This window comes from Halyomorpha halys, unplaced genomic scaffold (assembly GCF_000696795.3).
Source record: "Halyomorpha halys isolate HHAL.00 unplaced genomic scaffold, Hhal_1.1 Scaffold257.1, whole genome shotgun sequence".
In the NCBI taxonomy this organism is placed as follows: domain Eukaryota; kingdom Metazoa; phylum Arthropoda; class Insecta; order Hemiptera; family Pentatomidae; genus Halyomorpha; species Halyomorpha halys.
The window spans coordinates 1199731-1216391 of record NW_027104967.1 but is presented as its reverse complement, the minus strand read 5'-3'; the positions used below and the strand labels follow the sequence as shown (position 1 = coordinate 1216391).

At 28.5% G+C, this 16661-nt stretch overlaps 1 protein-coding gene across 2 annotated transcripts; it reads left to right on the top strand.

Annotated features, from left to right (window-relative positions):
- Positions 1-286: 286 nt before the first annotated feature.
- Positions 287-14991, top strand: Stip1 (Stress-induced phosphoprotein 1). 2 transcript variants are annotated; one of them, XM_014420046.2, is made up of 13 exons: positions 287-422; positions 505-605; positions 931-1140; positions 2383-2533; positions 3901-4033; positions 4989-5166; positions 7061-7187; positions 7364-7506; positions 7598-7775; positions 9822-9983; positions 11891-11994; positions 12451-12614; positions 13404-14991. In XM_014420046.2, the coding sequence occupies exons 2-13, from the start codon at positions 597-599 to the stop codon at positions 13474-13476; spliced, it is 1632 nt and encodes a 543-aa protein (XP_014275532.1). In that variant the 5' UTR covers positions 287-422; positions 505-596; the 3' UTR covers positions 13477-14991. The 2 variants fall into 2 exon arrangements, with proteins under 2 accessions (XP_014275532.1, XP_066902762.1); XM_067046661.1 differs by lacking the exons at positions 287-422; positions 505-605 and adding an exon at positions 830-848.
- The last annotated feature ends 1670 nt before the right edge of the window (positions 14992-16661 follow it).

The window sequence follows — 16661 nt, the reverse complement described above, 5'->3', positions numbered from 1 at the left end:
AAAAAAAATCCACACAAACAGACCGCTACGGAATCTAGAGCTAATCTCGCATTTTGTTTTATAATAATTTTTCTCCTTAATCAAATAACCCTTTTTTACTTATTAACTAAAGGAACGTTTTGTCAGATACAACTATTAAGTATATTTATAATTATTCATATGAAGTTAATAATTATAATTAATTTAAATTAAAATAACTGGCGCTTGTAAAAGTTTGACCCCCCCCGTCCTATGAAAGTATAATTTCGTATTAAGATTTTTTTTTTTTTTAAAACTGCCTTTTGTTCCGTTTGGAGCATCACTGGAATATTTATAAATTAACTACACATTAATATTATTTAAATAGGAAAGGAAATATTAACAATGTTTTTATATTCTAAGTATTGACATTCCTCTCTTGTGAAATTTCCATCGTTTGTTGAGTTAATATTATTTTCAACTTAACTAATAATTACATTTCATTTGTTGCAGAAAGGCGTTTATTATTAACGCAATATTTTTTAGGTAACCAAACAGTACTATCATTATTTGATGATTCTCATTTAGTAATCGAGCCCAGAAGGTTCCAGAATTATTAGTTGATAATCACCGGTGTCATGGATCAAGTAAGTATTAAGCTTTAGTTTGTTTCTTTATTGTATTGAATTTGTTTTAAATCGTTTATTTAAATTGTAGAATCAATGTTGTTTGAACGAGAAATTCAGTAGTCAGAAAATATTAACTGTTTTGTCACTTCACTTTAATCACATGGTTTTGAATTGTGTTTATCTTGTGTATTTTAGGTTTTTTTTGTAGTATGATGTATTATTTTAAATATATTAGTTAAATAGTTTCTTTCAAGATATGCTGTAACTGTTTATTGATTGTTTAATAGCTATGTGGTGATAGCTGTTCAGAAGTTCAGAATTGTTAGTATGTTGAATTTTGCAGGTCACTGTGTTAAAAGAAAAGGGAAACGCTGCACTGCAAGACGGAAAATTTCTTGAGGCAGTTGATTTCTATGGACAAGGAATTAGTCTTGATAGCAAAAACCATGTTTTGTACAGTAATCGCTCTGCAGCTTATGCTAAAGCTGGAGAATACTTAAAAGCTTTAGAAGATGCAGAAATGACTGTTAAACTGAAACCCGATTGGGGGAAGGTGAGTTTTTAGTATTATATTCTCATTATGAATTGTACAGATACAACCATTTTAAATTTGTTATGACATGCCTCATATAAAGTTTTTTTATAGCTCCCATTAAATTTTCTTATAATGGAGAACAGAAAATGTTTCTATTGTGTGCTGTGATGGTTACGTTTTGTATTGCTACTTCATTATCTCTTAAAGTTTCAATTTTTTTTTTTATTATTATTTATCATCTATACTTTTTTGACCATTGTTTAGTTTTAGAGTATTTTTGTGAGATTATTTCTTATTCAGTGTTAATTGAATGTTTGGGATGGATTGAATAGATTTTGATTGGCTTGTCTAGCCAAAGATTCTTTCTAACCTTTATTTCAAATAATGAGTTGATTCTTATAGTTTAAGTAATGACTGTGGGAACACCTAATTCTGACCCACTGCATACTTATTAGAATTATTAATAGCTAAAATGCATTGCTTGTTGCTATAGGTGTTTTGGTAGCTTATACTACTCTTACATAATATAACCTCCACTTAATGTTATCAGTAGTTGCTGGAGATGGTCCTGGATTGATTTTATTGAAAATAATATAAATACTATCGCTATATGCACAATCTTTGGGGATCTTTTTATTTATCGAGGAAGTGTAAGTCAGTGGCATTGACCTTCCTAATGCTTGGGAATTTCTCAGAACAGTAAAAATGAAAAAGTAAAGATTAAAAAATAAAGTATATACATTTTATTTAATTTATGCAAATTATAGCTACTTACTTTTCTATTACCAGTAGTTAAAGAAACACCCTACTACTAAACCCTTGTCATCTATAGCCAGGCAGATAAAAGTTCTGATGTAGTTAATAATATAAACTTTTCATTTCATATTTTCATAAGGTTCTTATTATCATTTTTACTGATGAAACACATTTAAAAAAATTATTGATGCCCTGTTATTTTTTTTGTTATCCATAAAATCTTAAAATACCAAATTTTTATCTGTTCTATCAACATAATACTATTTGTTTATTATTGTATTACTGTCTCTAGTTTTATTATTGCTCTAAGTTTTCAGTTTTAGTGATTTTACAAATATAAGATGAATGATTGCTTATACAGACATTTCATGGTTATTCAAATTTACAAATCACTGTTAATCTTGAATACACTAATTATATACAACCATTTTTGTGCATCTGTATTATTATTGTTTTTTTAATTATAAGTATTATATCTAAAATAATTATGATATTAATATTTAGGGTTACTCACGGAAAGGTAGTGCATTAGCTTATCTAGGCCGTCAAAAGGAAGCCATCGAAGCATATGAAGAGGGATTAAAATTTGATCCTAACAATGCTCAATTAAAAGAAGGTCTCCTTGAAGTTAAGGCACAAATGGATATGCCTTCAGGTAAACTATTTATTGTTAAATTTACTGTTACTTCTGTTATTTTTCTTTAGATTACTTAGTGTCATATTCAAATAAAAACATAGTATAATTAAACATTAATAGCATATTTTAGATCCGTGTTTTCCCAGCCCATAGTAGTCTATGGACCACTGAGTTGAAAATTAAACCAAGTATGGGCCCACCCTCACTTCCAACTAAAGGGGTCCCGTTTGTGCATTTTGAGTGGATTTATACTTTTATTGTGCATTTATACTGTAAATTTGTTCAGACCTTTTAACTAGCACCCAAACATCAGGAAAGATAATTAATAAAATATTTCCATTAATAAATCCTCAAAGAAATATGTTGTACCGGACTCTCTCCCAGCCCTTTCCTCCTCTGTCCACATGTTATGAACTATTATTTAAGATTTTTAATTAAAGATTTTCTTTACTTATAAATTAAATTAAATATATTGTAAATAGTTTGAAACAGGAGGTGCTATTTTTTTTAAAATTATATGTTATCAATCAGGCATTGAGGACTATACATTTCAAGTGAAATTGGTTGTTTGATGTTTTAATAATGCACAAACTGTACAAATAAACTTAAAAACTATAATTTACTAATTTTGCTCTTCCTCCTATCCTCACTTTAAACATGATGTTTATTTATTTAACTTTAATTTATTTATGCCCCCAATTTATTAAGGCCTTATTAAACTTATAATCTTAACTTTTCTATTGATATAATTTTACAATAAACACGAAACAGGAGCTATATAGTACCCATAATATCAATAATGGTCTTATCGTCATGATCATAGATTAGTTAGACTGGAAGAAGGTTGGGGACTCTTCGTTTAAAATATTTTCTATATGAGATTTAATAAATCCTTATTTAGTTGTTAAAAATAAATAATTGTATGCTGTTATATTTTTTTTTTATATATCTACAAAGCGTATTTATTACATGATTTGTAGTAATCATTCATTTTTTTATTTTTTTTGATTTTTTATGAAAATCTTATTTTCAAATACTTTAAGGTGTTTTATTCCTGTTAGTTTTAATGAAAATTAGTATTGTGCGAACTTAAGAAATTTGTTATAATATAGGGAGATGGTCAGGGTTGCGGTCAAAAGAGAAATAAAAATAGTTGTAAACTATTTTTATTTCTCTTTTGACCGCAACCCTGACCATCTCCCTATATTATATCAATTTTTACGGTCAACTATACATACATATATTAAGAAATTTGTCTTCATTACAAAGGTTTAATGGCTTTCTAAGTGGATGATATGTACCTGAAATTTTGAAGTTCATAAAACCTAGTGTATAAACTTCCATTTTTTTTTTTTTTTTTTTTTTTTTTTTTTTTTTTTTTTAAGGTTTTTCACATCCATTTTCCGCTGCAGATGTGTATACTAAATTAAGAAATGATCCAAGAACAAAAGAATTTTTGGATGATCCATCATACATTAAGCTTATTGAGCAGCTAAGGAACAATCCCAATGACTTGAGGTATATAACAGTTTTTAAAGTCATTTTGGATTTAATTTTTTCTTTTTTGTTGATATTATATTTCTGATTTGAGGTATTAATCTTTGAAAGACAAGTACAATAATCAAAGTATCAAAAGAAAGATTGTATACAAACGAAATGATACAAATTATGAAAAAACCTCAATAATACATCGAATCCTTTAACTTTAGTGGATCAACGTCTAAACTATGTTTAGACGTTGATCCACTAAAGTTATAGTTGTAATATTTAGTTGACTAATAGTAAATCAATAGTTGTTAAATAATTTCTTAGGGTCTATAAATAGTTCATATAAATTTCTTTTTAGTTAAAACTGAATTAAAGTGTCTAATATTAAATTAATTATACATTTATTAAAAATATTAAAGGATATTAACATATATCAAAGAATATATTCATGACCATTCTAGAGTCCGATTTTAGAGATCATATATCACCTTTTTAAATAATTAGTGGACCAATACTACTATTAAGACTGCAAACATTTTTTTGGATTGCTATTTTATGGAAACTGTTATTGATAGTTAATAGACACCTCAGATATTTTGTTTCCGTTTATTTACTGGCACAGTGAAACCGATTGATGAGGACCTCTCATTTTAAAGGTCAGTTCTATTTGTAGGACAATTTTTAATATTCGACTCAGTTGTATATGAATGTTTTTGAAACCTCTTTTCAAGGAACAGTTTTTTCTCGGCTTATTTATTTTATTTTTTTCATTCCTTTTCTTAGAACTTGGGATCCTTACGTTTTAGTTTTAATTTTATTCTGATATTTACAACCTTCAAGCACACTCAATAGCACCACCACTCACTAGTAGAAAACTGAGAACTGTGTCCTATTTAAGCAACAGAAATATAATAATTTTATGTTTAAATAATTAACCACTCAAACAATAAGTTACAAAATATTTATTTGTTTTTTCTTTTTGCAGCTTGTTAATGTCTGACAAAAGAGCTCTTGTAACAATGGGTGTATTAATGGGTATCGATTTAGACTTTAACAATGATGCTGAGAAAATGGATGTCGATCCTCCTAAACCGACAACCCAATCAGAACCCCCAAAACCTAAAGATGACCCAGATAATGATCTTACTCCTGTCCAACGTGAGGTGAGGTTTTCAAGTAGTTGCATAATAGCACTTAATATAATGTTATAAGAAATATTCTGAACTCTTTTTCTCTCTTTAGATAGTTTGTTTTAATTTATGGTTTTACTATCAAGAAATCTTATTTCTCTTTAGAAACATTTTTGAAGAAAGAGGAATAATTATTTCTTGTATAAGATGAATAAATATATTGTTCTGTAAATAGGACAAATTCATCATATTGAATATTTCCATATTTATTTTTCTATTACATATATTTTATTGGAATAGCAATTGATACTAATTAATTTAACAATATGAAAGAAAATTTTGAATGTTCTCAAAAAAATATAGCATATTGTATAGAGCATCAAACGACCTGGAAAACTGTTAAAAGTCAGGAAATTTTTTAGTTCTGGAAAAGTGAGGATGAAATCAGAGAATTTGAGACAAAATTAGTAAAAGTCAGGAAATTTTCTAAATTGAAATTTCGAAATTTTCTCAGGTTAGAATTTTTTGAGGAATAAGGCAGGAAATCTGAGACAAAACTGGGCAAACTTCTGCAGAAAATTCATATAAGAAACAAAAAAAATTTCAGAATCATTGGCCCGTTAATGTGAAATATCTGGAAATGGTATTAAGAAGAGGCATTTTAAGGACAGATTTATAATTTAATACCTAGAAAAGACAGACATTTTAAGGACAGATTTGTAATGTAATACTTAAATTTAATCTGATAATTCATATTATTATCGAAATTCTACTTCCCTATTAGTGTCAATATCCAACATTGGTAATAATATTCTAAAAATATTTATTCTGAGTATCAGTATTTCATTTAAAAAAGACACAGAAATTATAAGGTCTGAATCATATGAAATACTTAAATTTAATCCAATCTTCTCCAACAGATCTTGGAGAGAATAGGGTACAAACTGCTCTCTAGCTTGACAATGTAACTTATACTCCTCAATTATTTCATCTGTGGTCGGTGCAATTCTTAAAAATTTTGTTATGATAAGAAAAAACAAAAATTAAAATTAAAATTTTGACTTTAATTCAAGTAAAATTATATGTGGCTACCTCCCTATAAAAATGATTCAATTATAAAGCCATACCCAGCTTTGCACTCTCTGTTCTACCACAAATCAATTATAACACAATTTTATAATTTTTTATATACAGTACTATGCAAACTAATCCCTCGATAGTTGATGCATATCTGCATATTGCTGAATCTAGAATAACTTGGAAATAAGAATATATTAGAAGAAAATGTATAGCATAAGAAGATAAAAGAAATAAGAGAATATAGTAATATTAAAATTATGAAAGAGGGAGGATAAAGAAAATAATGTATATAAAAATCTAGTGAGTAAATATATGTACAAATTAAAAATTGAAGTTTTGAAAAAGTGAGAAAGAAAAAGTATGTGTAATTAATTAACTTTGTGAGTATGATAGAATAGAAGAAGTTAAATATAATTCCAAAAAAGTAAGTGATACAATTGACTATAATTTGATGTGGTGACCATAACTTAATTTGGGTAAGGAAAAAATGTTGACTAAAATGTTGGTACTAATAAAATAAGTTTTACTTAATTATGTTCTCTTTACTGATTGCAATCCCAACCATCTTCTAAAATTATTATCTACATTCATATAATTAGAAAAAAAAAAAAATTAAAACTTTAATTCATGTGTACTTAGTGTTTATCACATGAAATGAAAAATCCTGTAAAAGTAAGAGTAATTAAAACACTGAAACTTTTGCGGTATTCGAGGGTAAAAAAATAGAAACTTTGCTTAGCACAAGTTTTAGAAACCTATCCTATCACTTACGTTACGCAATAGGATATTTATATGCAAAAAAAAAAATAAAAACGAAGAATTTTTGTTTATTAATTTTCATTTACAGGCAAAAAAAGAAAAAGACTTGGGAAACGAAGCCTATAAAAAGAAAGACTTTGCTACTGCTCTTGAACATTACAACAAAGCTGTTGAAATTAATCCTACTGATATTACTTATCATAACAATATTGCAGGTAATTTATTTCTTCTATATTCTTATAAAATGAATCATAAAATGCAAAAACCGTATATGTCTCAGACCTGTTGTATGGACAATAGAGTTTGCAATTTATGATTCAAATGTTCTTTTCTTATATCAGATATCATTATAGTTAAACCATCTCTTTAAATATTTATTTCGCAATTTCAGCGGTATATTTTGAAGAAAAAGAATACGAGAAATGTATAAGTCAGTGTGAGAAAGCTATTGAAATCGGTAGAGAAAATAGAGCTGACTTTAAACTTATTGCCAAAGCTTTCACTAGGATAGGGAATGCCTACAAAAAATTAGAGGTATAGTTATTTTATTGTTATAAAACAAAGTTTATTAAATAAAAAGTTGTTTGAGCAAAATTAGCATATTATAATTTTTTAATGATTCTAGAATTGGTCCAAAGCTAAAACGTATTTCGAAAAAGCCATGTCAGAACATAGAACTCCTGAAATAAAAGCTCTGTTATCTGATGTAGAAAAAAGGATTAAGGAAGCTGAAAGAAAAGCGTATGTGGATCCTGTAAAAGCCGAAGAAGCTAAGGAAAAAGGAAACGAACTGTTTAAGAATGGTAAGTTCAATATTAGAAGATTATAAGTTGACCCTATATAATTAATTGGCACAAAATGATCCACATGGTGGTCAAATGAAGTTATTGAAAATAGTTGAAAAACTATTTATTAGACACCCCACATTGCAGGCCAAAATAAAACAAACATTTAACATTTTAATGTGTGGTGAGATTATAAAACTACAGATAGAAAGTTTTTTATAACTTATTTGATATAAATTTTTATGTAACTTTTTTGTCTAACTTTCTTTTCTTTTAAATCTTTTAGTCCTCTCATACTTTATAGTGTTAGTATCTAGTTTTGTTGATGAAACCCTGCAATGTGGGGGACAACTTTGATGCATAATAAATAGTTTTCTGCTCTTTACAGTAACTTCGTTGGCCACCAGCCAGGTCACCTTTTAGGTGTGGTAGTTATAAGTTACTGCTTGAATCGATAATGATATGATTGATTTGGTCCTTTATTTTTCTTGTTAGGGTTAGCAATGGGATATATATATTTTTACTTTCACCTACTGTATTATTAAATATAAGTGTTCACTCTTCCTAACATCCATGATTTTTGGACTTATGATTTGATTTTTGTTGGTTCATAACAGTGGTATTTGGCCTACCTTTTGAAAGTACTGTTCATTTTCTAACCTTCTCCATTGAATGTAACTCTGAAATTTTTTTTTACTGATCTGATGATGTCAGATTTTAAGACAAATTCATTTGTGTAATTTTGTGATCCAATGCATGTTGATGGATTAAATCTCCAAAGACCATAAATAATTTTTCAAAGAATGGTGTGTGAACATTTTGGAAAATTGGATCCATTTTTTTTAATTTGATTTTCTTCAACCGAACCGAGGGGTCCAAAATGGCTGTCATGACAATCAAGCCTCAATTATGATGAATTCTAATGAGAAATTAAACAATTTTTTTTTTTTTTTTTAGGGTTTCTTGATTTTCTGCACTGTTTGTACATAAATTGCCAAAAATAGTAAAAATTCAATTGTCATTGGTTTTCCAATGCACTTGATCAACAAAGTGCTTGATATGATTTTGTATTAAAATTTTACTATCAGAATCAGTAAAAAAACATAAACTCCAGAGTTAGGTGTGTTAAAGAAGATTTGGAGATGAGAAAATGAAGTCATTCTGAGGTTAGCTTCCACAGCACCATGGTTACCATGAGATACTTATCACATGTTGTTTTGTTCTTTCCCATGCCTAACCCTAAAACACTTCGAAATGTAAATACTACTCAAAGAAATCCTATTCTTTTGCATTAGCCCAGTAGTGTTCAAAGTATACTTTAATAATATTGTATTGTTTGTACCAATGACCGGCAATTTTCTTGGAATTTCCAATTCTTGATTTTTGTGCCAACAATTGTGTACGCTGAAAAATTCCAAGAATTTTTAGTAACTTTTGAGTCTTTCATTGTTTTCTTTCCACTCCGCATCTTTTGAAACTGCTAGTGCGCAAGCATGGCTTCCCCACCCATGTTTTAGTTACTACATAGTACGAAAAGAGTAAGTATCTGTTTTTAATTTTTTGCTTTTAAATGGGTAATCCCATTTAAAAAGGAAAGTTTTCCAATTTTTCTAGACAGTAAAAAATTTAGAAACAAATCTGATTATTTTGGAAGCTACAAACCAAAAAAGATTGGGAACCTCTGATATATACCATATATACATGCTATCTTTCCTCTGTATGATCCCTATCTCATCTGTTACCATGCATATGGTGGAGGATTCCCTGGGAGTCAAGAATTTTATTTTCTGTCAACTTTGGTACATGCTGGATATGTACCCTGAGTTCCTCCATGAAGCTCCTACTTGCGCTAGGTATATTTCCGTGAGGTCCGAACCAGAGGCTTATCACATTGAAGTCTCTTTACCCGAAGCTCTCACAGAACTTTTCCTTAAGAAGAGGAATGCAATTATTGTAAATTCCCTTTCTACTTTATATGCTAGGTCAAGGTCATTACAAATACAAACTTGATGACATCCTCATCTCAAGATTTAAACAGGTGATTATCTCGATTTTGGTTAACAGGTGATTACGCCGAGGCCGTTAAATATTACTCAGAAGCAATAAAACGAAACCCTGATGAAGCCAAGTACTATAGCAACAGGGCTGCTTGTTACACAAAACTGGCAGCTTTTGACCTCGGAATCAAGGATTGTGATACATGCCTTCAGCTCGACCCTAAATTTAGTAAGTATAAGTTGTAAGTTTTTTAGTTTTTATTCGGAAACAGGAATTAATTGAAAATAATTTGATGATACAATATAACTTTTCCTGCATTACCGGCACCCAACAATATTTTGTCTTTTATATGAATGTTTCCATTAAGAAGCGACAATGACATAAAGAACACAAAAATGAAATAATATAGTTAAATACATATGATACCTCATTGTGTAAGTACTTAAAAATGAATATGATTTTTGTAGTGTCATGTCTCGATCATTGTTTCGTAAGATACATTTATGTATATATATTACATAATACACTTAAAGAATTCTGATATATTTCTAGACCGATACATTCATTTTTTTTTTTTTTTTAATGGTATTACAGCTGAAGCAACAATATATTTTTTATTTTTCATGTAAATTTTTCACATTTGATAAAAATTACAACTAAGATCAAATAAGTTTATAATCAAATAAATGAAATAATTTCAAAAATTTTCTGAACCAATGAGTGAGAATTGAAATTATGAACAATAAAGTTTTTATTTTATTTATTTTAAAACAAAATTGTAATTTTAAAATTACATAATAATTATCTGGCAGTATTACTTTACCACAATTATAATTTAAAATCCATATTCTATCTAATTTATACCATATAAAATAGGTAGAATAAATATTCCATATAATTTGTACCATATTCCAAAGTAGATTCTGAGTGCTCTGAATCTACTTTAGAATATGGTGATGTGCATATAGAGCTCTCCCATTTTTACTTTACTTCAAAAATGTATCAGTTAAGGATATATGAGTGAGAGTGTGTGTCCGCCAATAGAAGCTCTACTCTTTTAATTGTGATGCTGTTTCCTTAAAAGGAGTTTATTTTTCGAAAGTGTTCTCTTCTGCCTTAATTTTGCATCACTTTTAACAGATTTTATTTCTTCTCAGATTGAATAAATGTCGTATATTAATAAATATATGAATTTCCGATTGTAATGAAAAGGTATTTTTCAAAATTTTCGGGTCCCTACTGAACCTAGAAACCCTAGGTAAGTCAGAGTCATTTGAACTTGTAAAAGTCAAGAAATTTTACAATTGCCTGAGAATTTACTGTCTCGGGCCAGAATCGTTATTTTTTACATTATGCTTACATAACAGTAAATGGCTTAAGTAATTTTAATTGATTAGTAAATAGTAAAGACTCGATTGATACTTCATTTTTTTAAGTTATGAGAATTTCGAAGTGATGCTTGGTAAATGTTAGTTATGGTGAGTGAAGTCGACTTTGTAACCTCTTCCGATTCTTTCCCTGTGGTCTCAACTCAAGAATTCTCAGGGGAAAAAAAATTTTCAAAGAAGAATTCTTATGGAAAATCTTATTTTAAAATGAAAAGAATTCTTATGGAAAAAATTCTCATGAAAAATCATAGTTTAAAAAGATATACTGCAAGGAATCCTGGAGGTGTACATCACCAGAAACCGTAAACAGTTGATTTAGGAGCAAATAGGGTGGAAAATGGTACAAACTTGAAGAAAAAAAAAATCATTTGAGAATTCAGTTCACTATGAGAGCCAATTAAAATGATTTGAGTAACCTTGACTATGATTGAGGCTCAAATGCCTGGTGTGATGATGGTTCCTTAATAATGATTACATATTCTATTGGAAAATAAAATTCTCAAATGACTTTTTACGTTTGTTCAGTTGCTTACTATGTATGTGCTTCTCTTTACATTTGTTCAATTCTGTTCAAATCGTCTTAAAGTGTTTTTGGTTTTTGACAATTTACGTGTTAATCGATTATTGATTAATAATATTCAATATTGTTTCAAGAGCTCGTAGAACTATTATTGTATTATAATTATTATTAGCGATTACAAAACTAACACTTTCAACTTAGCACTAAAACAATATATCTCATTTCAGTTAAAGGATGGATTAGGAAAGGTAAAATCTTACAAGGTATGCAGCAACCTAGTAAGGCACTTAATGCTTATCAAAAAGCATTGGATATGGACCCTACCAATGCGGTAAGTCTTTTATATAATAATGTTAACATTTTATTTTATATTTAACGGCACCTTATTGGAGGCTATGAGAGCTAAAGTGACCCAATCCGAAATGTTTTTAGACCATTATTGTTTTATTTGAAAAGTCTGAGTGCTTGTAAATTAATATTTTGAACCATAATTCTGGGAATATTATAGTAATGTTGGTTTAAATTAATGGAGAAAGAATGAAGTAAGATTAATTAGGGTAAGTAAGGTTTTTTCTTTCCTTGATAAATTACTGTTATCCCCCTTCTACAATTAACTAAATTTTACTACAGGTAAAGTAAAGGAGTTTTTTTCTTAATTGATCATTTGAAAACTTGACTTACTAATTTCAACAATACTGTATGCTGTAGGAATTGGCAGGATTGAATAATATTTTGCAGAACCTTCTTATGATTAATGAAAAATTCATGTGATAATATTAACTTTTAGGAAGCCCTCGAAGGTTACAAACAGTGTTCGGTAGCTGTTAATTCTAATCCAGAAGAAGTAAGGAAACGTGCCATGGCCGACCCTGAAGTTCAAGCTATATTATGCGACCCGGCTATGAGGTTAATTTTGGAACAGATGCAGAATGATCCTAAGGCCTTACAAGAGTAAGTAACTCTAGATTCTCAAATTCAATCTCAGCCAGTTCGATTCTGGCCTGAGAGAATTGATTTTTATTTTGTGGTGGTCCCACAGAATAAAAACTCATTTTCCCCACTCAGATTAGAATAGTTAGAAAAACTTTATATTAATCACTCCATATGCCAGAAATGGTGAGGTAAGGGGTAAACAAAAAAGGTTTATAGGAAGATGGTTCGGGTGGTGGTTAAGAAAGGTACAAAAAGTATCAGATAAATATTTATTAGTAATCAACATTTCACCCAACTTGCAGGGCTAAATGAGAAAAAGATACTACCTTCGTAAAATATTCTAAAATACAAGAATATAAATAGAAAGTTGTATAAAAATATATATATAAAATAGGAATGTAGTTAAGCAAGATAAATTAAATATAAATGAATAGAATTCTAATTAATTACAAGTACAGTAATGAGTGACAGAATTGCTAGTACTTGTTCTTGATTGTAATTCTATTCATTTATATTTGGTTTCCTTTAGTTTATTGCGTCCCTTTTTTATATGATTTTTATAATTACAACTTTCTATGTATATTCTTATAGTTTTATCATATTTTATAATATTTGGTGATAAAATGGGTGAAATGTTGGTTATTATAAATAGTTTTTTTGATATTTTTTGTATCTTTCTTGTTAACTGCCATGTAGGACCCACCTTCCTACAATTGATTAAATACAGTAAACTAATATTCTTAGTTTTCTTGATTATAGAATGTTAGTATTGATAAATAACTACTAATGAGTGTTTGTCATTTACAGCCATTTGAAAAATCCCGACATCGCCCGAAAGATCCAGAAACTATTGAATTCTGGACTCATCGCCTTTCACTGAAATGCTGCACCTTTATTCCTGTTGTTTTCTTCATTTTTTAGTTACATAAGTTCCTTATTGGAATAATCTTTTTCACAAATAAATATTTATTTGTTTATTATTTGTTTTTTTGAAAAATTGTAATAGGTAAAGTTATATTTGTGAAACAACATAGGCTCCAAGTTGGTTTTTTCTATTTTTGATTTTATTTTATTTATGTTAATTTGTCACTTCTCTTTTTCTTTTCATTATTACTTACCTCTGGTAAATATACTTTCCAAAATACATTAATTTTGTATTATTTGATACATTTTCAAATTGTTTGAATGGATGTCTTTTAATCTCATGTTTACTGTGTTATTACTTAAAAACAAATAAATACAAAATTGATAAATAAAAAATTCTTTTTTAAAATGAATATATTTTTAAATTTAAATTTACTGACGGACTTCATGATATAGTAATTTCTTTCATCAGTCATTTTAATGCTAAGTCATCCGATCCCAGGGCATACTTAATTATATTTGTTTTTCGTGAAATAATAAATATTATAGTTACTTAAATAAGTTACATCATTTGATGACTCAACTAAATCCAACAGTAAGCCTGTGTATTAGTTTACTCCTTAGTTTTAATTTGGTTGTTTATTAGTTCACTTTGGTGGCCTGTAAAATAAACACAATTAATACTTTGTTAGTGAAGATTTAGCTTTATAAAACTTATTTGGACTTTAGTTCGTTCCCCTCCTTTGAATTGAAGTTGTTTTTTAATAATTATAACTATATTTTAAGGTTAATAGTTAACTAAATGGAGATGTATAAGAATAAGCTTTACATCTATATTTGGTATCGTAATTTTAAATCCTTTAATTAGTCCTCAATAATATAATTGACTGCTATTATTTGTCTGTATATATTACCTGATATTTTTACAGTCTTATTTTTTTAGTTTTAAGTTTCTTGAACATGTGTATGCATGGATATGTTGTAATATACTTTTTTTGTAATGCTTTCAATATGAAATGAATATTAATGTTATTGAAAATTCCTTCAAAACATGGAATTGAGTTTGTTTTAAAGAATTCTCATTTTTTTTTTTTTTTCTGGTCAGGTTCTTATGGAAATTATATATATTCCTCATGTATTCATTTTATTAAAATTTGTTTTTTTACTAATTAACTGAATAATTTACCTTTTTCATGTAACAAATTAGTGTAATAATACAATAGAATATGAGACTGGAATTTTTAAAAATGTCTTTGTTTTTAAGAAGAAGCTTTATAGTTTTTAGTTATTTGTTAGTAGTTGTAGTTGGTAAGGAAATTTATCAAAACAGGTTTATTATCTGCCTTAAAAAATCTAATATTTTCAAATAATAGGAAACATAATATCAAAATTGGCAAGTTGTGGAATATTATCCCTCTCCCATCTCCTATAATGATATTTCCATAACTGGATTTACTATAGTATTTTTACTAATTGAATTGGATCTAGTTTACGTTATTTAATAATAAATTGTGTTCTCACTGCTATTCAATTTGAATGTTTTTTTATTGATAAATTGTTATAAACGAAATGATCCCTACTGCGGTTCTCAAGTTAGTATATTTATTTTTTTATTTAAATAAAATCAAAACGAGTTATTAATAGTTGACCTTAGATTCAGTATGAGAAGATGGTCAGTAATGACAAACACAAAAGTGTAAAACTGATTTTATTTGTGCTGATGTTTTGGCCCAAATTTCTGGTCATTAAGGTTGTTATCGTAAAGCGATAACCAGAATCTAGACGATACATATATTTTATATTTATACATGTATACTCTACAGGTCTTTTAGATCTTTGTTGAACAAATTAGCCTTCTCCATGCTTTTTTTTTTTTTTTTTTCTAAATGACCTTCCTGGTCATTTCTTACATACAGGAGGTTATCTACAGGGTACCTACCACTCTATTATAACACCAAGGTGGGGGATCATGTTTTCATTTCATAGGACCACTACTGAAATAAAAGTTGATCCCCCAGGCCAGATTCGAACTGACGCCGCTGCAGTTCCCAGGTTGTAAAGACCTGCGCCTCAGCTCCTTGGGCTTACAGTTCAGCTACAGTCTCTTCTCCAGGCCTGCCTTTCTTGGGCTAGTTTTCCAGTTTGCTGCATGGATCTCTTTCACATCTTTGTTGATTCTATCTATCCACCTTGTGTTAGGCCTCCTATGTGGTCTCTTGCCAACTATGAAGGCATTCATTGTTGTGTAGAGGCTCCTGTTCAATTGCTTTGAGGCACATGTCCCACACATCCTAACCATGCTATGTATACCAAACAGACTAAGAAATGTTATAACTAGAAATTAGGTAAATAGCAGATGATACCAACAGACATGTACATCATTTTCTTTCGCACCTTTCATTGTCTTAATTTTCATTATCTATTTGAACACTGTCTAATTTTTAATTAGTTTATTTTTTTATTTATATTTGTTATGTGAAAATCTTACCTTATCAATATTATATTTTATATTCTGTTGGTATTATCTGCTACCTACCTACTTAATATCATGTTATAACGTTTCTTGGTCTATTTGGTATATATATATCATATTAATAATATATATATAAATAAGTTCTACTTTTTTGTTTGTCAATACTGACTATACATCTGACCATCTTCTCCCTATATTAAATAAAAACAGGTTTATTTTAGTCCCATTTGACTTCTTTTTTTTTCGTATTTGCTCTGGCTTATTGCTAAATTTTTATTATGTCAGTATAGGTTTTTTATTTTATCATTTATAATGACATCAGTAGATGGAGAAGCTTAGCACCCATTAATGTTTATTATTTACTAACTTTGTAATCAATAAATTTCAGTTTCTTTTGACTGGTTTATAAATAGTAATATTTACTTCCATTATTAACAAACTTCCACTGCTTCATGTCCAAATTAACAAGTCACACAAAACAGTCTGTATGTGGGAATGTGAATAGGCTAGCTCAAAATGAAAATTCATATGAAACTAAAATTACACATTTAATGCAAGTATTTGCTTGGAATGTTAAAGCTGCTTTTTCATTCAAATTAGCCGATGAGAAGTGCCGCTATATATAATCAATTTTACACATTTTTTCGATTTTCTTAAAAACTACTCCAATTTTGATTAAACTCGGCATATCAATGTACAATTAAATGGCCTTAAATACCAGCTTTGTC